At 48.9% G+C, this 21,450-nt stretch overlaps 2 protein-coding genes across 4 annotated transcripts; one reads left to right on the top strand and one right to left on the bottom strand.

The window, feature by feature from the left end:
• The first annotated feature begins 3 nt into the window (after positions 1-3).
• SRSF7 (serine/arginine-rich splicing factor 7) lies at positions 4-6,847 on the top strand. 2 transcript variants are annotated; one of them, XR_001414349.1, is made up of 9 exons: positions 4-129; positions 488-668; positions 817-993; positions 1,876-1,950; positions 2,039-2,140; positions 2,493-2,546; positions 4,747-4,791; positions 5,391-5,537; positions 6,535-6,847. XR_001414349.1 is itself a non-coding variant. In XM_014964546.1 (9 exons), the coding sequence occupies exons 1-9, from the start codon at positions 102-104 to the stop codon at positions 6,587-6,589; spliced, it is 753 nt and encodes a 250-aa protein (XP_014820032.1). In that variant the 5' UTR covers positions 4-101; the 3' UTR covers positions 6,590-6,847. The 2 variants fall into 2 exon arrangements, 1 of the variants encoding a protein (XP_014820032.1); XM_014964546.1 differs by having other exon boundaries at positions 5,391-5,426.
• Positions 6,389-20,102, bottom strand: GALM (galactose mutarotase (aldose 1-epimerase)). Of its 2 annotated transcripts, none has more exons than XM_014964542.1 (8): positions 19,804-20,102; positions 19,266-19,420; positions 16,252-16,458; positions 15,211-15,292; positions 11,791-11,932; positions 11,522-11,696; positions 10,741-10,850; positions 6,389-6,572 (listed from the first exon to the last, which is right to left on the bottom strand). In XM_014964542.1, exons 1-7 carry the CDS (start codon positions 19,997-19,999, stop codon positions 10,773-10,775), a joined length of 1,035 nt encoding a protein of 344 aa, XP_014820028.1. In that variant the 5' UTR covers positions 20,000-20,102; the 3' UTR covers positions 6,389-6,572; positions 10,741-10,772. The 2 variants fall into 2 exon arrangements, with proteins under 2 accessions (XP_014820028.1, XP_014820027.1); XM_014964541.1 differs by lacking the exon at positions 6,389-6,572 and adding an exon at positions 9,435-9,592.
• Positions 20,103-21,450: the final 1,348 nt, after the last annotated feature.

The following is a 21,450-nucleotide window of genomic DNA, read 5'->3' as shown; positions in this document are numbered from 1 at the left end:
GGCGCGCATGCGCGCCGCCGGGGGAAGGCGGAGGGGAGGACGGGGGCAGGCGCGTGCGTGCGGCGCGTGCGCGCGGCGCGGCAGTTGGCGGAACCGTTGGGATGTCGCGTTACGGCCGCTATGGAGGCGGTGAGCTGCTGGGGCCTGGCCGGCGGGGGGGGACGGCTGTGCGGCGGGGAGGGCGAGGGCGGTTCGCGGAAGGGGAGATTGCCGCGGAGGGGGGGAGGGAGAAAGGGCGGCGCGGCGGGCAGGCCGCCGCCGCCGCCCTGGGTACGCGGGCCCGCCGAAGAGCGAACCCTGACGGGGAAGCGGCGGGAGGAGGGACGGCGCGGCGGTGGCGGGAGCCCCCAAAATGGAGGCGGTGTCAAAGATGGCGGCGGGCGGCGGGGGGAGGGGCGGCGGCCGGAGCGCCGCGCGGGCCGCCTGAGAGCCCTGCGCCTGCGCGCTGGGGCCGGCCCCGGCCCTGACATGGCGTCCCTCCCGGCAGAGACCAAGGTGTACGTGGGGAACCTGGGCACGGGCGCGGGCAAGGGCGAGCTGGAGAGAGCCTTCAGCTACTACGGCCCCCTGAGAACCGTGTGGATCGCGAGGAACCCGCCGGGGTTTGCCTTCGTGGAGTTTGAAGACCCGAGGGATGCTGAGGATGCTGTCCGCGGACTTGATGGGAAGTATGTGTGTGCTTCAAGTGTTTGTGGGAGCTGTGGCCAGTTTTAATACCAGGGAGAGAATCGAGGTTTTCTCACTGGTTATTCTCCTCTTTGTAGTTCTGCCATAAACAGTAACGATTAATTTAGAGCCATCCTCGACTTGTTGCAGGGTGATATGTGGCTCCAGGGTGAGAGTGGAAGTGTCAACAGGGATGCCTCGTCGCTCTCGTTACGACAGGCCTCCTGCACGACGCCCCTTTGACCCTAACGACAGATGCTATGAGTGTGGTGAGAAAGGCCACTATGCTTATGATTGTCACCGCTATAGTCGCCGAAGGAGGAGCAGGTATGTGTGGGGCCAGAGCGGCTGGGTTGCTTCACCGGTGCGCTTTTGTGTAGCTCTTGTTAGCAAAGAACAGAATGTTACACCAGTTTTCTTTAAACGTTAACGCTAGAATGAATGTATAGGTGTATATTAAAATTTGTTGCTATTTCTATTAAATGTTAATATCTTAATAATCAACCTGGTCAAAACCTTTCAGGTTTCTTCGTTTGAGTCAGTCGCCTTGATTCAGAATGTCACGAGCCTTAAGATTTCATGCTGAGGCGCCTTGCAAATCCGACACTTAAGATCCTCCTAGACCTTGAGGTGATCAGCATAAGAGGCCAGATCCCCTCGAGCCATCTACACGTAGCTTCACCTTATTCTTTAAGGGCAGAAAATTTGAGACGGTGATCGCCGTAACAGTAAATTTGGCTTTCAATTGGGGCCCCCCTCCGGTTTAGAAAGAGGAACACCAGATTGACCACATTCCCACCTAGAAAAATCTTCTTGCGTCAATCAAGCCTCACCCTGGCTCATTGGGCTGTCAGTTTGATCGTCGTTAGATTGAAGAGAACACCTAGATGCAGCGATCGGCTATAGATACTTCTAGACCGTCTAGATCTGCTAGACCTTGGGCCAAAGAGGGTCGACCTGCAAACTTGCAAGGTTTATTTTAAATACGCATTACAGTGTTTTCTATTCTAATGTAATTCTGCAATGTAATTCAGCTTTTAACATTTTTCTAGGTAGTAAAATGCTCAAGACGAGTAGGCCCAGAGATTTTTCAACTGACAGATGCTAGTTCTTTAGTTGTCTGAAATCAGTTTTGACTTCAGCAGGGCCTCACGTGCACTGATTGCTGCCGCTGTTTCCTGATACCTGTTTTCTCTAACCTAAAACCAGGTCGCGGTCTAGATCCCGTTCAAGGTCCCGTGGAAGAAGGTATTCTCGGTCACGCAGTCGGAGTCGTGGTAGGAGGTGTGCTTAAGTTGGTCTTTTAGTCTTAATTGTTTCTTTTGCTTCGAAAATGCTACACTTTTACAACTTTTTACTTGATTCTTTGCAGGTCCAGGTCAGCTTCCTATCGTAGGTCCCGGTCCGTTTCTCCTCGTAGGTCTAGGTCTGTGTCTCCCCGCCGGTCCCGATCGGGTTCCTTGAAGAGGTCAAGGTAACTAGTGGTAATTTTTACTAGGTTGTGTGCCATGTTTGCGTTGGGCTTTGTTTGTTTTGGGTTTTTTTGTTAAAAGACCCTTTTTGTTAAGGGATTGGAAAAGGTTTTGGATACCAGGCTTCAAAAGGTGTTGACTCTAGAAATCAGACTGTGGCATGCTTTAAAAAGCTTCCGATAATCCTAGTTGAATTTACAGGCATGGTAATACATTTACTTTTAAGACCTTACAGAGCTGCATATCCCATGATGAATTTTAATGTCTAAAATATCTAATTACCATGTAGTCTTTAAGTTTGGTTGAGTTGACTTCTTTGATTTTGTTTTAATTGGCCTTAATTTTTTATTTCAGGTCTAGATCGAGATCCAGATCTAGATCCCGATCTGTTACGTGGCCCCGAAGCAGGTAAGGTCTATTCTTTGACTGTAAATACTTAGTAAATATTGCTTAAAAGTCTGTTTAGGCTTTCTAACAGCTGTTAACATTTTCAGAAAAAAGTTGTGTTTTCTCTCCACTGACTTAGGGTCTTAAAATGCAGTGCATTTTTAAATGTTTTAGTTTTAAGTTTTAAAATGCGGTGCAGAAGATTATTCTTTCTCTCTGTATTGTTTTAAATTTTACAATGTGGTGCAGAAGATTATTCTTTCTCTTTGTATTGTTTTCCATATCACTGATACCCAGGTCCCAATAGTCATCACAAATACTGTTTTGATCAGGTTGCATTAATATCTAACATAGCAAACAAGTTTAGAATCAATCTGAGAAGGTTTTTTTTTGTTTTCTTTGTGTAGCACACATGAGGTTATGGATTTTTCCTATTATTTATCAGAGAAATCAGGATGCCTTTCAGTAGCGTGTTAAAGCATTAGCACATATAGCCAGGCAAGTCCTGAAGGGCTTGCTAGTGTTGTGAGCGTTACAGCTGTTTGCAGTTCTGTTGAATAACAAAGTGTCAGTCTGCAGGAGCTGAATTAAGTTTGAGACAAACAGCTCTCAGAAATATTTTGTACCAACAAATGTGCCATAAGGGTGATGGTCAAATTTCAAAGGAACACAGGATGTCATTCATTCTCTTAAATTGTAATTTAAGCCTTCCATAGTAAGTGAATGCAGCTTGTGCTTTGTGCAACCTTGCCCAGGCGGTGTGGCTGATGTAGGTTGATTGGATGTCCTCAGCGAGCTGGCATAGGAGAACAAGAGTAAATTGAAGTTCTGCTCTGAAGGAGATGGTACTGCTATTGCCCCAGCCCGTTCTGGTCCTACTGTTCTGGCTGCTCTTTGAAATAAGTAACATAAGTAAGAAATAAGTAACGTAACTATGAAGAAACAACAAAAAGCTTTAGCTGAAGGGAGTAAGTGGAAAAGCCTGCAGCTGAAGGTGGGAGATGTAGTGCTGAAAGGTGGTGGTGTCATTTTCTGAGAGTAGAACAGTAAGCAATGACAGGAGTTTCTAGAGAATGGAGAGGTGAAGACCAGAAGATGGCTTACTTGAGAGCAGAAACTCACACAAACTGTCCAGAAGCTAGTAAAAAGAGAAGGAAAATTTCCCGAGGCAGTAGAGCACTATCAGGTACACTTTTTCTACCTGTTGCTAAAATATGTTGAATCTTAATACTAGTTGTTCCAACATGACTCAGTCACAGCTCATCACTGTTCACTATCAATGAGCAGAAAACAGCTACAGTCCGTTGTTTTCTTTTTTACAGTCCGTTGTTTTCTTTTTTATTATTACAAGGATGTTTTTCTCCAGTGTAAAGGATGCTATTAGTGAAATTTCTAGACGTGTAATTTTAAGTAGAGGTTAAGTGACTGAGGCAGAAGAAATTAGAGATGACAAAATAGTGCCAACTCTAATGAAGTCACTGTTAAACTTCCAAATGAGGCAATTGAAAGATGATTTCTTTACAGAAGAATCAAAGGAATGCACAGCACCCAGAGACAGGCTCTTCATTCATAAGGAAGACAGACTGCATAAGTATTACATGATGTTTGGTGTCAAAACATACATCTGGAAGTTGTTGTGGAAAGCCTTGGATGTGGAAAGTAGAACACTTCCTTTGGGAACCTAAAAATTTCAGTTATTCTTTTAGACAGTATTAGTGTTCTTATGGTGCAGCAGTCTTACTGCAAAGGCTGACATTTTCACAAGGTTTAAGTTCAGACAGATTTTAAAAAACCTTGGAGCAAGTGCATATATAAGCTGAAGCACACTGAGGAGAAGGTATTTGTAGGAGCATGCTGCCTACCACCAGTCACTATTCAACTACAGTGGTAGGTGTCACTCAAGCCTAGTAAAACTCAAAAGTTATCAGCATGGCTTTTTATTAGTTTTGTGAAAATACTGATCAGAATTTGGGGTGTTCATGTATTCCTGCCATCTTCTTCAGCAAACATCAGTCATCAGCCAGAGATAAAAGTACGGAAGAACACATGCAGCATCCATTTAAAAAGCCCTCTTCTGAAACTTAGCAGGAAAAGACCTGGAAGGTTGAAGGAGTCTGTTCAACATGACAGTTCTTACGCATTTAGTGTCAATCTTGCTGTCTCGAATGTGGGAGCTTGCGTGCTAGCAGCTTCCTTGCTGAGCTGTTTTTCCTTCTTGTAGGTCTAGGTCCCATGGCAGATCAAAATCTGGCTCGCCGGCTAAGAGGTAAGCATACAGAGAGAAATCCTGTGGTATTGTGTAGTACTCAATATTGGGTTTGCATGATTAACAGAACCTGGCCCTTTAGAAAAAAATGCCCCAAACATGGGTGCCCAGCTGATCTGTTTGTGATATGAATGAGATCATAAAATTTCCTCTGTAGCTCTTTGGAATATGTTCCCTACCCACCTCATTGTTTTCATTAAGTCTTTGTAGTTTCCAACAGAATACTGATTATTTTGTATCTTTGTGCTCAGTTCTGTTAAATTTTTCTATCTGTGAGATACACAGCTTCAGCTTTGCTAATGCTGTTGATAAAACAGCAGGAATCTGCGATGATGTTTCTTTTCTCAAAGCCTCACCTCAGTACTGCCCCTTGTTTTCCTATGTTCTATACTGAAGACAGTTGCTTAAAATTAATCCCTGTGCTAAATGAATTGAGAATCCCGGACAGAGTAAAAGTTGATTTGAAAACTTTGCTGTTTTAAAGAGCTTCTGGCTAGATTCCCATAAGAATTCTATTGCTGTCTAAGATGCTTATTTTTTTTTAATATAAAAGTTCCATTTGACCTTTAAGCTGCATTGATGATATTCTGTTTTGACAGTCGGTCAAAGTCCCGATCACCATCTCCAAAGAGAAGGTATGTTGAACTCCCTACTAGTAACATAGACTCCGTAGAGCTGGCATTTTAGTATCTGCAGTGATCTCTGCTGAGGAGTTCGACTGCTGCTTGTAGGAAAATACTGGAAAGGTATTTTGCCAAGATCTCTTTGACAGAAATAATGTTATGATTGTGGTTTTATATATGGTAATATATAAGTGGTAATAATATCTCAGGATACTGGTTATGTAGCAGTATTGTGTCTTGCCTTTGTCTGCTCCTGTGTTCATTTCAGTTCACTAACAATTTTATTGCATGGAGACTTTCTGCTGGTCAGCTTAAAGCACAGCATAAATGCAGGAATCAGCTTTGGGTCTCACTGAGAGCTCGTGAGACTGGGGGAGACAGTGCAGTACCCTGGCATAGCAGTTGGGAATGGAAGATCGAGCCTGTTATTTTTACTGCAGTTACTCAGATTTATCTTTTTTCCCAATAAGTTGGTAATTGAGTGTGTGTGTACTGACAGAATCAGCAGCATATTTTCCCTAGTTTGAATTCCTGAAGTTTGTTTTTATAACTTCAGTGTTGAGGATTTACAGAGAAGGGGATACATCCTAGTAAGAATAGCTGTAGACCTGTCAGGGTGTGTCCCTTGCCTTGGTGATCTTTCTGCCCTGCAAGTTGGTTTTGTTACTTTTTTTACATTCTTGTAGAACTTCTACACTTAGGTTTGCTTCAGTTAAAAATGTGTCTGTATGTAGTCTAACCTCACAAACGGTCACAAGGGACTTGAATAAACGCTCATAAAGGTTTTGACAAGCTGCTGTATCAGAACAGTGAAGAAGTATCCTGCCTCCATGAAGGTCACTATTAGTAGTACTCTTTAGATGACTTTACAATGATCACATCTAAATTGTATTATAAAAATAACAGTAGAGAAGTGTGAAAATGTGAAAGTAAAAGAAATAAATGTATAATCTCTAAATCATCAACACATTAACTTTGTCAATAAGGATTAGTTGTTTTATTAATAAAACAGTGCTTAAAGGGTGCTGGGGGAGTCTAGGTATCCTCCTGCTGTTTTTTCCTGTATTTGTGAATCCCAAATGACTACCAAAATGTTAACTGTGGATTCTTTTCCTTTCAGTCGTTCACCATCAGGAAGCCCTCAAAGAAGTGCAAGTCCTGAAAGAATGGATTAAAGTTATGAAGTTAATCTTTTAGGAAGAAAGTTATTTTGCTTACATTATTATAAGGGATTTTGTGGTGTCTTTGTAAATGTAAGAATATAGATAGAAAAGTAATCAACTAAAATTTGGCATGATCTGGGTCTTCTGAGTTAGTCACACCAATAGACTAGCACAGGTCTCTTTTTATTGTATGAATTAACTTCCTGTGATATGAAAATGTGGGACTTTTTTATTGGCACATTGAAATAAAATGTGTATTTTTAACTAAAACTTCTCTGTAGTAACCCTGCTGCTTCTGTTAACGGTTGGGTAATTTTATCTGTGCCATGTAATGTGGATGAAAAATGTCTAAAATGGGAATGACTAATATCGGTGTCTTCTCTAACTAGTCACTTCTCACATTTATTGTTCAGTGGTCTTTGGTGAAAGGATCAGTTTCTGCTTTCTTTGAAATGGAATTTAAAAATCCATCTCTGTCTGCAGATGGCTGAAAATTTGCATACACCTTTTTTATTCCTTTTTGATATTGAGTGGGCATTCATTTTCCTCCCTGATCTAATTATTCTGCAAAGCTTGCTCTCTGGTGCTTGACTAGTTGTGATACCAGATGCCCAAATATTTAAGGATGAACTTTTATTCAAAACACCAACAACTTTTAAATGAATCTGTGGAAACCTCTCAATATAATAGAAATCGTTAATATGGCTACTTCAGCTTGTTGCATTTTTTTAGTTCTATAGGCTATTAATATAAAATGTCTCAAGGCCCGTTTTCCCTTTTTAAGGGAAGACGCAAGGTCTTCTGACCTCTCTGAAGGACCTCAGGAAAATGTGAGAGGCAAAAGAAAGCTGTTATTAGTCTTTTTGCAGCTCACTCAAACTTTCCTTCTTTAAGTGAAAGATTCTCACAGCTGACCACAGGAATTCCAACCTGCTTCACAGATACTGGTATCGTTTTGAAGCAGTCCAGATCCTGGAGATGATTTTGTTGAATTAAGCTAATTTCTTACAGCAAATACGCACTTGCAGGATTAATTGTTTGTGTATGGGTGTGTCCTCATTCTGTAGTCAAGAATTGCATGATAAGGCACTTTGTTGACACAGATCACAGCAAAAGACTGGAAGCAATGTTAGACTGAACAAACAAACCAGTAGGTGGAGGGAAAAAAAGCAGGTATTTTTTTACTGCAATAGAATATCTAGCAGAAATAAAGGCCGGTTTCAGCAGTAAACAAGCACTGAAATGGAAAGCGAGGCCTGTTTGGGCTTCTTACCAAATCTATCCAGCAGTTTGCTTCCAATTGTAAACCACAGCAGTGCATGTTACATGGAAAAAAATTACAAAATTAATTTTGTCACACCTTGGGTAACCTGTGGTTTTCAAAAATCAGGTTTCCTGTTAATGATGACTTCACAGAGCTTTGTCAGTGTCTGAGTTAAACGTCCAGATTCTGCACATGCTGTGGTGCTACAGCATCATCCAGCCTCTGCCCGGTCCCGGGTGCCCGGTGTCCGCCTGGACACTCCGGTGGCACACAGCCCCGGGGAACAGCGCTTCATCGAGATCTTGGCACCTTCCATTGAGTCCCACTGTGGCTGCCGGGGTAGAGCGGGGGTGACACAGGCGTTGCCCTGCAGTGCTTTGGCAGAAACACCTGCAGCCTGTGACTTGTGTTTGGAATATTTACTGGTTGTGTGTTGCCTGCCTGGTTCATGGTGCGCCTGGGCAGAGGCACATGCGTGCTCCTGCTCTGCAACTTGATCAGCTTTTTTCTCTTCTGTACTCTTAAGGCAAACCTACTCCGCAATAAACCTGCAGACTGACACGAGAGCTGTACTGGTACCTGTTCTTCAGCGCCCAGAGACCTGGAAGACAGAGGAGAGGAGCCTGGGTGGCTGTAGGAGACTAGGGTCCCCCTAAGCCCAGGGAGGAGTCAGGGCTGTGTGGCTGTGGCCATGGCAGGACAGCTGGTGCTCCTGAGGTGCGGTGAGGGGGCACGTTCTGCCTGTGCTGTGGTGACCAAACTGAGAGGGGCTGTGCTGCCCCCTCAGCTCCAGGCGGCAGCCATGGGGGAGGCCGCGCAGCTCTGGCTGTCACCTGTGTTTGGTAGGATTTCACTGAAAGTTCCATGCAGCGTTTGGGAGCTCTTGGAAAAGATGCCCAGCCAGGCGGAGGGGTGTGAGCGCCGCCGCTGTCACCCCGCAGCTCTGGGCAGGGTGTGCGCACTGCGCAGCCAGGCTGGGGGTCGGGGCTAGGGAACACCTGGGCTCTTGTGGGGTGGGCAAACCACGCTCTCCGGGGTGGTGGTGCTTCCACCCCTGGTTTGCAACTGAGCATTTCCCGAGCTGGGATCAGCTGGGCTTTATTCCGCGAATTCGCAGCCATGATCTGCCAGTGGGAGCCAGGGCTTGTGCAGCCCCTTCAGCTGCAGCGTGGCAGGAGAGCCTAGGGGTCAGGCTGCAGAGCCCTGTGCCTGGCACCAGGGCTGGCTCTCCCTGGGGAGACACCCCTGTGTCCCTCCCCCTGCCCCTCGGGGTGCCACCCTAGGGTTAGGGGTTAGAGTTAGGGTTTACAGGGTAGGGTTAAGGTTTAGGGTTCAGGTTAGGGTTTACAGTTTAAGGTTAGGATTATGGTTAGTGTTAGGGTTAGCAGCTAGGGTTTAGGGTTAGGTTTGGGTTAGGTTTATGGGTTCAGGGTTAGGGTTAAGAGTTGGGTTAGTGTTGGGTGTTAGGGTTAGTGTTTCAGGTTTGCGTTAGGGTTACGGTTTACGGTTAGGGTTAGGGGTTATGTTCAGGGTTTAGGGTTTGGGTTAGGATTAGGGGTGCCAACTCCCTAAATTATTGTCACTACCACCCCCTCGGTTTCTGCCAATTTTTTAATGAACCCTGAGAAAACTGAAGATTTTCATCAGTCTGGTCCTTGTTACAGGGTTTTGTGGATGATACACGGAACCTCAACGTTAAGATGATGATTTTCCTTTTGTGGTTGTATCTTCAGGACTGTAGATGGATGTACCTGTTGGGAAATACGAGGTGTTCTGAACTTGGTGTAAAATCTTTGTATATTTGTGATCTGGTACTGCATTCTATAATAATGGGAGAGGGGTATAGTTTAAAGCCACTGAAGCGGCATACCGAGGACACCTGAAAAGTCAAGAAGAATAAGGAGGAGATTGGCATCTAAAACGGGCCTGGAAATCTACCAGAGGGACGAAAGGTAAAAAGTACACGGCGAGGAAGACGTCTTACTTCATCAGAAACGACCACCGAAGACCACCAGAAGGGACTGGAATGTCGCCAGAATGACGCAATCTATGAAGCAATCCCTAATGAATATGTAATAAGAGGTGATGGGGTGACTATTGAATATGTATGAAATTGTATAATCGTGAGGGTATAAATTGTAAGTTGACACGGTCGTCGGCGAACCAGATTTGGGTGACTACCCCTGGTTCCCGGGCCCGCGAAATAAAGCACCGCATATAACTACCTTCCAGTGGTTATGTGTTTGTCACCGACATACCCACTTTACTTAAGCAGCCGAGGTGTAGCATGTACGATGCTCTTGTGCAGCTGTCGCTGCGAGCTGTGAAACAGGAGCTCAGCCCGAGGAGCCATGGTGGGCACCTGGGATAATCCCAGCACACCCTCCTCTGCAAAACTGCCCTGTGTGACCACTGTGTGCCTGTGCCATCGCAACGCGGGCGTGAGAAGAGTAGGGCTTTGATGAGCTGAGGCCGAGCTGCAGGGCAGGTCATTGCTGGGGAGAGAGCAGCAGCCGGAGCAGCCCAGAGCACTTTGCTGGGAATAGCTGATGCTGTAACAACCACCCACAACTTTATCCACCTTCTGACGTGCTCCACATAAATATTACCGGGTATTCCCTTACTGTAGTGTGCGCTGCAACATGCCATGTCCTTAAACAAGGTGTTTTCAGTGCATTTTTACTGCAAACCAAAACCAAACACCCGGGTTGAGGCTGTACAAAGAGTGAGAGCTTTGCAGAGACTGGATAGCAGCAGAGGTGGTGACAGGGATTAAAGCCAGCAGAAACTACAGGTGAAAACCACAGAGGAGGAAAAAAGTTCCCAGCTTGGATGGGTAGTTTGAAAGCACCATTGGGCACCTGGTGGGATCTCTGGCTAACCTGCTGGAGGCACTTACCCTTCTTGGTGGTAGAGTTGGCATCCCCGTCCTTAAGCAGCGCTGAAGAGGAAGTAGGTGGTGTGGTTGTATTCCTCGCCCGGCCGCAGCAGGGAGCTGGGGAAGTGGGGCTGGGGAGAGGCAGCAGCAAGTCAGTGACAGTGAGCGCACACCGTGGCACCAGGGCAGGTCACCAGAGCACGGCCGCATCCCCTGGGCCACCCTGCAGCATTTCCCGTGGCCCCCCCGGCATTCCCAGTGGCATGGGTGAGTCCTCCCCCTGCTTGAATTCAGGCCCCATGGGATATGGATATAGGATATGGCAAGGCCCTGGTGGGGTCTTCTGCTCTGGAGCTTGGGAAGCTGGGCTGTGCGAGGCCGGTCCATGCCGTGCTGGCCAGCCCCTGCCTCACGCTGCAGGATGCTGCGGCTGTGCCCGCCTCAGTTCTGGAGTCTACAAAGCATCCCCTCCCAAACAGACTCCCTTCATACCGGAAGTCGGTAGATTTAGATGAGATCTCAGGAAGACATTTTTCACTCTGAGGGTGGTGAGAGCCTGGCCCAGGTTGCCCAGAGAAGCTGTGGCTGCCCCATCCCTGGAGGTGTTCAAGGCCAGGTTGGAGGGGGCTTGGAGCAACCTGGTCTGGTGGGAGGTGTCCCTGCCCAGGGCAGGGGGGGGACTGGATGGTCCTTAAGGTGCCTTCCAACCCAATCCATCCATATTTAATGCCCCAGAGGTATGGCTGGTGGCATGGTCCACTGTTGCAGGACCCAAGCAGCTTGCGGGGGGGGAAGAGCTCACCTGGTTGACGGCATCGGGCCAGTTCTGGGTTTCCAGGCAGAAAGCTGAGTGCTTGGGGTACGCGATGGCACCTTTGCCCTTCAGGGAGCCATCTAGGTTGTTCCCGGTGTAAAACTGGATGCCAGGCTGGGTGGTGTGAACCTCCATGGTCCTGCCAGTGGGCGGATGGCGAGCCCTGGGAAGATGCCGGTGGAGGATACTAAGAGGCTGGCCGGACGGGCGCCCCGTGGCTCCAGGGGTGGGGGAGCCCTGCCTGGGTCACAGCCTACCTGGCCACGAGGCGTCGAGTGGGTGCCTGCTCCAGGCAGAAGTTGTGGTCGAAACCGTCCAAGTGAAATTTTTGCAAGTGCTTCCCCAGCTCCACAGGCTGCCGGAGATCGAAGCCGGTGCCCTGCACCGTGGCCACCTCCCCTGGGCAAGGGGAACAGCAACGTCAGCTGATCACACACACACCAGCAAACACCCATGGCGCTGGGTTGAGATCCCCTACTTTGGAGACCTGAGGGTTTTAAGCCACTTGTGATCCTTGTGTCATTGTGGTGCTTTCACATTGAGCAAGCTTGCCTTGTGACTTGGGCTGGGACATCACCACCTTGTCCCCCAGCAGAGCTGGCAGCCCCCAGGGACACTGCTGTGCTTGGACAGGACAAAGCAAAGCCAGGGAGCCAGAAAACAAGAGGGGGGTGGGATTTGTATATGTGACTATACAAGCTAATTAATATAAACCCCAAACTTATTAGCTATTAGCATTTATATATGCATAATGTTTATATACATAGACTCTCTCTCTCTCTCTAAATAAATAAATAAATCCTCCCAAATCTCTGAACAAACATCCATGAGATGGCGATGAAGGTCTCAGTTGCTGGGCTGGTGAATCTATACTGGGACCAGTGCCATCCTGCCTCAGGGCATTGTTTCAGGAAAAGAAGGTTTAAGACCCTAAACCCAGTATTTTCCCTTAAGTCTATTTTTAAGGCCTCATGTGGGGATGCCTCATGGGCAACATCCCATGATAAAGCTCTTGCAGTGAGAACACAGTGCAAAACAGCCATACCAACCCAAAGGCAAGGGGGTTTGCATGGGGGAGGTGAGAGAAGAAGGATAGGAGAGGGGAATTTCCCCTGAAGTCCCATTTTTCTATCCCTCTTCAAAGGGAGACGTTTCCAAGGGCGAGTAGGCAGGTGCTGAGGATGGGGCAGCCCTGCCCCGTGGGCTGTGCTCATCTGCACCCAGTCTGCTCTGCAGAGCTTGAGAAACATCAGTCTCCACCCAACAAACAGCACATTTCTGTGGCTTCTGATCCTATCTAAAAGGATTTAGAATTTGCTGAATCCAGCTGCGGGGAGGAAAAACACCTTGAAAAAACACAAACAGTGATTTAGGCACTTAAATAAAATACAGCAGCCATCGCACACAATGGCTTTGTCTTTAAGAGTTGCACAAATCCTGTCTTCACCCCGGGGCTAAGACTATACACAGTTTTATCAGCTTCAAAGGCTACACTTACCCAAAACACCAAGAGGGAACTGCAAAAAAGCAGCAGCAGCAGCAAGCAGCCCGCAATTAAGATGTGAAACAGCTCCATGGTGAAACCACTGGGGAGAAGCAGGGCAGTGGGTTTGGTATGGCCCCAAGCCCTTCCCTGGCACGACACATGGAGCCAAGCAACAGCTGCTTGGACTGGGAGACCCGCTCCTTCAGCTGCGAGCCAACGCGTGCACGTATAGCGGTTTTGGTTCATGAACACAGACATAACTCTGGTTTTAGCAGACACCTGAGCTAAAAAGCTTTTTGGCTTTCTTTGTCGTTTTTTTTTTTCTTTGTAAAGCCTCTCTTCCTGTCCCTCCTGAAGTCAGAAGGTGTACTCAGCAAAGCAGCCCTGCAAGAGCATCAGGGAAACAAGCCTGCCATCTCCAGCAGAGCCTAGGCTGACCAGAAATGGCCCCACAGGCTTGTGCAGCCCTCGGGCACATATCCTGCCCCATGCCCAGGCTTTCTCCTTGATGCCAGCTGCACACAGGAGCACAGCCAGCCCAACATTTATGCCTTGGACCGGCTCCCCGGTGCTCCTGACACTGCTCTGTCCTCCATGGACCTCTGGCAGGGCACAGCACCCTTGCCTGCCATGGTTCATCATCTGCACTCCCAACGGCCTCCTTTCCTCTAAGCCAGTCGGGCTGGATGAAAAGCCATCATTTAGCAGCAAACCTAGAAGTCTCTTTTTTGATTATTTTAATCCATTTTACGCTTTTTGAAAATTCAGCCAAACACAGCTCTTTTTTTTTTTTTTTTTTTTTAAATCATGCTTTTCATTCTCAGAAACACTATAACTTGGTATCAGATTCATTTTGTAACCAGATAAACTCTCAGTTCAACTCAGCACAGTCACTTAGGCTAAGTGAGAAGTGTGTGCTGGAGCAGTGCGGTGGGAGGGCTGGAGCTGAGCCACCCCAGGGAAAGTGCCCCCTTATTAGCAGTGGGACTATTGCCAAGCGCGTGTGTTTGGTGCTGGCTCTCCTGCAGGTACAGGGAGCATGTTCCCTGTCCCAGCTTGTTCAGTTTACTTAACTTAGCAGCTTGATCATTTATGGGGAGCAACAGAGTGGAAGCGGTGGGGAAAAAAGAAAAAAAAGAAAAAGGAAAACTAGAAAGCCCCATTTTCTCCTTTTTTCCCCCTGAATTGAGACCAGGTGCAAGAGGCTTGCTTCTCTGCGCTGCCTGGAGACAGCAGCAATACCACCTTTGTCTAATTAACCTGCTTAGCATGCAAAACATGCTCTTTCCCTTAACTGGCTCTCCTCTTTTAGGTATGCAGGACATTACAGACAGGAAAGCAGAGTTGGTTTTGTGTTTTCAGCCAGCAGTGCCAGCTCTCCTGTCCCGATGAGGGGACTGATGGCTGGGTTCTTGCAGGGTAGGACCATGAGCACCAGAGATCCTGCAGCTCTAGAGCTCAATGCTGGGCCTGGGAGCTGCCCTCCAGACCAGGGACTCTGACCATCTCATGTGCCATCGCACTGATCGACAGCAGCCCTGTGCCTGGAGCACGCTGCCGTGTGGCTTGCATTGCCCACGTTTTACTGAGGCTTAACAAATGAATTCTCCTGCTTTCTCTGGACTTTGAGCATGGGCTGATCTTATGGAAATAAGATCTGTGGAATTAAGACCTTGATATCACGTGGAAAATCCCAGTAGAGAAGTACGATGAAGCCAAACACTGCTGGAGGAAGCAAAGTAGGGTAAAATTCCAGGCCAATCCCAGCTCTCAACGTGCTGAATGACCCTCTCTGGTGGCCCAGCTGGTCCTGGTAACAATGGATTGGCCTGCAGGGAAACACTGGCCAAACATGGGACATGCTTTGGTCCTGTGCCATAGGTAGCTTGTCCCCTGGATGGGCATCCTGGATCCACGTTGCAGCCCTGCATGCCCCTCTCCTCTGGCCCCATTTCCTGCTGCTGCTGCCTGCACTGGTCCACCCTCTCTCTAGGGCTGGGGCTGGTGATGGACTCTGTTACCAGCACCTGGCTCTGCCCACTCTGCCCAGGTGTGCTGGGACTGTGCCCACAGGTGAGGGCCTGGCGTCCCCTGGGCCCGGTGTGCGTTCCCCAGTGCTGTTCCCCGACACCCACAGGCACTCAGCTGTGAAACCCTCTCCATCACGTGCCACAGGTGTCGCACCACCCACCGGTAGGGATCTTGGTGTCGTCCACAGGCAGGTAGGAATCAGCTTGGATAGAAACCTCATGGTCGTAGATATCCCGTGAGCCCTGCAGGAGGATGGGAAATACTGGGGTTCCTGTTGTGGTCCTTCCACCATTCAAACCACCCTTGGCACACCCAGGAAATGACTGCCCACGGTGGTGCTACAGCCAAGCTGGTAGAGCCCAGGGGACCTCCTGGCTGCCATCCCAGCTTGACTCTGGACACAGGACACAGGTACCAGCGCAGGCAAAAAGCTGCATGAGACTTTGTAAATCCTGCAGGGCTGAGACTATCAGTCTGAACTTGTACCTCACCAAGCACCACCACCCTGCAGACTGACTGGCCAAAACACGCTGGCTGCCACACAGCGGCTGGCAAAAGGGGAAGGAAACAAGTGTGGGGAAGTGCAACCCATCCTCCTGGTTCATCTCCTGCAGCTCGGGAGGTTGTGCTCTTCCTCTCCCACAGTCTAGGGGATGCTGCCCCACTCTGCAAACTTGGTTGCCTGACATCTCTTTTCCATGACGCTTCTCCTCCCCACTTTGATTTGGGTATCTTGGTGCCACGCTGACTCTGGCTGGCACTTCAGGCCCTGATTTCAGCTGCAACATTCACGCAAGGGTTTCAGTACATCTCTCAGAAGTGCCAACAGAAGACAGCTAAGAAATGCCAGTCCATCACTAGGGAATGGCAGTTCTGCACCTCCTCTGTAATCTTCCTGAGGGACCAGGAAAACTGAAACAGTTACACACAAAAGGAGAGTTAATATTCATGGTGGGATGTCTCTGTTCATGATGTACTGGGATAACGCATCCTCAGCTGAGGTCCATGTGATTCAGTACTATCCCAGCCTATGATGCACAAAGACAACCTCCATCGCTGTGTCCCCAGAAGCATACTGTGTCCCCAGATCAGCATGTTGGTCCCAACGATCCCATGGGAAGCCCACAAATCATCCCATGAATCCCCAGGCTTTCTTCCCCTGCACAGTGGCCCTCCACGAGGTTCAGCTCTCCATGCTTACCTGCCCTGCAAGGTTGAAGTACGCATGGTTTGTCAGGCTGATGGGTGTTGTCTTGCTCGTCTGGGCTCGATAGTTGATGGCCAGCTCCCCACCGCTGAGTGTGTAGGTCACCCAGACTTTTAGGTCACCAGGGTAACCTTCTTCACCATCAGGGCTGAGCCGGAAGAAGCAGATGCCATTTGGGACGATGTGGGGATTCCAGAGAACCTGCAAGGAGTTGGTGGGACAGTTATGGGAAACCCTTCTATCCTGTCACAGGCTGGGCTAAACCCAGGTACAAAAGGTACTCAAAGAATGAGGCACTGAAACAAAGGTTTTTTTCAATCATCTTATAGAATCATAGACTCTTTCCTGCTCTTACTCCTAGAAGAAAAAAAAAACCAAAAGCCCAATATTTTTCCCTATAAAGGACTAAAAAACAATATCCCCTTGTTGAAAAGAAAAAGGGAAGTGGGAGAAAACACAAGCATCAGCCTGCTCGTGGTCAGCCGAGGCCAGCAGCGGGGAACAAGTTTTTCAATGAGCCGTCAAACAAATGAGGCAGTTTGCTCTGATGGAGGGCTGTCCCAGCCTGCCTTACTCCATGCCTAAGAGGGTGCAAGCATTTGATTTTTGCCCTGAAGCCGGACTTACTCCCCTTCCCAGGGATCTCCTGGTGTGCAACATCACTTCAACAAGCTGCCGCCCTTCCCTTAGCTGACTCGGGGCTGGCTTCTAGGACAATGTAAATGCACACTGGGAGCTCCAGCTTACGGGCTGGGGTTGGGTTAAATAGCACCATGTGTATTGCCAGATACATCCACATGTCACAGAACTAGGACCTCTCCGTTTCTTGCCCCTGGCAGAGACCAGGGCTTCTGCTGATGAGAGAAGCAAGCCAGCACACAGTAAATTTAGCTGCCCAGACAGCCTGTTTGACCCCGGCCATGGACCTGATGCTGAGCAGACACGTCAGCCCGTTGCAGAATGGATGTGCAACAAGGGGTGAGGCACCCAGTATCTGGAGCTTTGCATCTACCTAAGGAATGGTTACTGTCTAAGCAAGGAGGACAGATCTAGGAGCAGGGGCTGGATGATGTTTTTGAGATGACTCCTTTCATCTCCTGTGCAGAATCACAAACTCAGGGCACTTGTTAAAAGCCAAGATTTTCACTGAGCACGGGAACTGAGGGTGCCAAATATGATAGCCAGACTGCAGCTCCCACTGCTGTGGGATGCTGTGGTTTTATGTGAGTTTTTTATTTAAGTTCTTCAAAGAAAAAGCTGTTAAAGGCCAGTAAGCATACCTATATCACTATTTTTTAAAGCTAAGAGGGTTATTTTCTGAAGTCCCCCAGTCTCCCAGCAGCGTGGTCAGATTTTGCTGCTATGTAAGTGTGGCTGCAAGCTTTGTTGTCATCAGACCACACACTGACCGCAGCACGGAGGTCTGCAAGATCAGGAATAACTAACAAGATCACCCAGACAGTCCTTGCGTGTCTTGTTGCTGTTAGGACTGATCCAGGTCTCTGCACAGTGACTGTTCCCTGGCTGGAGGGGGTCTTGAGCAGGGGTCCGAGCATAGCCCATGGGCCAGGGGACACAAGCCCAGGCTGGGAGGTGTTACTGCCTTGTATTCACCAAGCTGGCATGCCTTCAGCAAGCAAGGGAAAGAGACAGGAGAAGAGGCCATGTCCACCGTCTGTAAAAGACAGAGTGGAAGCCTCAGATGGAAAAGAGTGCATTTTTTCAGCTCTGGCTCACAGCAGGTCGGGGATATAAAGAAACTTTAAACCAAATGGTCCTCTTTGGGTCTACAACAGCCAAATCACTCCAGTACTTCTTTTTTTCTAAGGCTGCTGAGAAGCATTTCATCCCAATCTGACACCAGTTCACAATGGGCTGCCCAGAGGTGAGTTTTTCTCCAGTCACTTTGACTTTTGTCCCATCAGCCTGGATGTCCTTTCAGGAAACAAAACATTAACCCAGGAAAGCAGCTGTATCAGCACATTCACATGTGTTCCCCTGCGGAAAAGGTGGATCAGCTACTTGCTGGCTACAAAGGCCTCTGATTTGACAAAGCCCAAGGCTTCAGGAAAGCAGAGACTTCTGAGCCTGGTATACAACCAGCAGAGTTATCAGCAAAGTTTTCAAGGAAGGAGATGCTCCATTGCTCTCACCACTTGTAGCGCATGGAGGGTCTCTGCACTTCAGCAGCAGCTCTTGGGAGATGACAGATGGATCGAGTGCCCCTTGGGCCAGGAAAAGGTTATTTTATCTCAGGAGGTCACAGGGAAGGGCTGGGGAGGGTACACAGTGATGCTGGGCCATTTTGCAGGCCTGGCCTAGTCGCCCGCTGCTGTGAGTCAGAGTGAGAGCGTGGGGTACGCTGTCAGCGGGGTGAGGGTGGTCCTGCAGGGGGTGATGGATGCAGTGACTGTGCCGGCCCCGCCGCACCGCTCTGCTCCCCGGCGCTGTCACAGGCAAACAGCAATGACACTCAGCGTCTGCAGACACAGGATCTTCTGGCTCTTGGGAGGAGCTATGGGCAGGGAACAGCCGTGAAAGTGCAGGTGCAAATGAGTCTGCATGGATCCCAGGAAACTTTATTGGGGCACTGGGACAACTACAGCGCCCGCTCTGGGGCAGTGCGGCCGATGCCTCAGGAGCCTCCATCGTGCATGAGGCTGGGTCCTCATTACCATGTTCTAACCCGGGTTCTGCAGGAGCAGGTCCTTGCCCCAGGACAACCCCATCTGAACTGGGCTCACGAGGCCCCAGGGCTGCAGTAACACAGAAGAATCACAGCAATCCTCTACATGTCCAAGGATGACATAAGTGTGCCCTGCTAAGCCACCCAACCCAGCAGCTCACAGGGTCTCAGTTCACCCAGTTCCTACACCCACAGCGCTTTCTGGGACCTGATTCAACTCAATAACCCCCAGAAAACCCTACAGGGTCAGGAGTGGAGACATCATATCCTCTTGCCCCCAGGCTTGTGGCAAGACTCTGGGACCCACCACCCTGATGTTCACCTTGTCAAATCCCCTGGCTCCTCCGTGCAGGCTGTTGGGCCCATTGTTGAGGAACAGCTGATAGTCCTTGCCCTCCACGGTGAACCTCCCCTTTGCAATCCTGTTGGCAACACGCCCCACGACGGTACCGAAGAAGGGGTGCTTCCTTGTGTAACCTGGCCAGAAAAGCAGCGCGTGGTTAAACTGAAGGACTGGGAGAGGATGGGTGGTCTCCAGGTGTGCTTATGGATTCAGAGGTGTCTCTCTCTGCTCCCCCCCAGTACTAAATAGGTGACTGCAGTCCTGGTTTTTCACAGGACACACAGCTCACTAGCATGACGCAGAGGGGGCACACTGCACCCTGGAGCCACCAATGTCCCTGTTCCCCCACCACCGAGCCCAGGACAGGCAGCAGGAGCTGTATTTATTCAGCCCATGATTTGGAGGGGACCCTTAGAAGCAGATCATGCAGTGTGGCAATAAACCAGAAAACAGCAGTTAAATTGACTGATTTTTTTAAATATTTTTTTTTTTTTTAAATAAATAGATTTAGACCCACCTTCCAAAGTGTCGAAGCCGAGGACAACATCTGAAAACTTCCCATCCCTGTCTTTTGTCTCCAGAGCAGCAATTATGCACCCCAAGGACAGGATCTCCACTTTCACGCTGTCTGACTTTAAGATAAACTTTTCCACCACTCCTCCTCCTTCCTCCTGGGGCATCTGCCCGAACACCTCTCTCCTCACTTCTGTCATTGCTCGTCAAAACCTGGTGCCCGGCACTGCCAGTGGGAGCTGTGGCCCTGCCAGGGAAGGAGGCTGGGGAGGAAGCAACGGTGGCCGGGAGCGGAACAAACACAATTCCAGAGTGCGATCGTAACAATCACATGAATGCTGGGAGGAGTTACGCTGTGCATCTCCCCACCGCCCCGGCCCGGCCGGCGGCAGCACGGCCACAGAGGGATGCAGGAGCATCGGGAGGAGCCAAGGGCTTTCACCCGAGGGCAGTGGCACCAGGGAGGGAAGGGTGAGAAAAGAGGGAGGAAGGCTGCCCACGCTCGGGCTCGTGCAGCCGGGGCCCAGCAGCCTGGCTGCCAGCCTGCGCGTTCGGCCTTTCAGAGGACAGAGCATCACCGTCACCAGCTCTTCTCCCCCGCGTCCATTGCACCGCCACAGCCTTCAGGGCCCTTGCAAAGTACGACAGGACAAAATGCTGTTTTCTCCCTTCATGTCATCATGTCCTTCCAGCCCCTCCCCAGGAGGCACAAGGCAGGACCAGTGTCTGCTGGCAGAGCCGTCAATCGGGCTCAGGGCAGTTGCTGGCCAGGTGTTACTCTCAAAGTCACATCCACATGGTCCTGATCGCCTTTTGAAGTATCAGCTTCTCCCATCTCTCTTGTGTCTTTGCAGGCAGTTTCAGTCAGCAAGACAACTCCAGCAATATTTAAGTAATGTGTGTGCACGTTTCCGACATCTCTTGGCAAGGCTCACCTGTGAGGCAAAAGAACTTCACTACAATGTGATGTTGTCACATTTTTATGAGGGCTCATTTTCAGAATTTGTTCAAAGAACCAATAATTCCAACAGCTCCCACCAAAAAACCTCAATCAGTCAACCAGTGGTTGCTAAATGTTCATTTCCAACAGAGCAATCACCTGTAGATGGGACAGACTACAGACTCCATGCCCACACAGAAACACCCCCCCACTTCGGGGCTGAGTGGGGCTGGTTTGAAACCTCCCCTTCATTGTTGATGATGGCTTGGTGTTTGCGGTGTGACACAAAGAGCCAGGCTGGTATGCCCTCCTGCACCTTCACAACCAGTGTTTTCACATACAAAGCACTCCCAGAAGTTCACTCCTTAGCACCTTGGCTCCCTGACACCTCTCTTTTCGTGTGCTTATCCAGACAAAGGAAGCATTTCTGCTTCACAAAGACAGTTTTTTATAAAGGTGTGGTTTTTTAACGTGAGCTGCCACTTTGATTTACTTCTCTGATTCACACCAGAGAAGGTCTAGACCCAGCTCTTTGACATCACAGTCAGGCACACTCTTTCATTTTCTCACACACCTTTGCAGATGCGAGATCACTCAAGCCGCATTGACACCTAAGATGGTGCAGATGCAAAAGCAATACCACAGACAAATCTGTTGAGGAACCATCCACCCAATTTTCAAGCTGACTGATAAATCAGAAAAGAAACCAGC

Source organism: Calidris pugnax, unplaced genomic scaffold, assembly GCF_001431845.1.
Source record: "Calidris pugnax isolate Ruff unplaced genomic scaffold, ASM143184v1 scaffold219, whole genome shotgun sequence".
In the NCBI taxonomy this organism is placed as follows: domain Eukaryota; kingdom Metazoa; phylum Chordata; class Aves; order Charadriiformes; family Scolopacidae; genus Calidris; species Calidris pugnax.
This window is presented reverse-complemented; position numbering and strand designations above follow the sequence as displayed.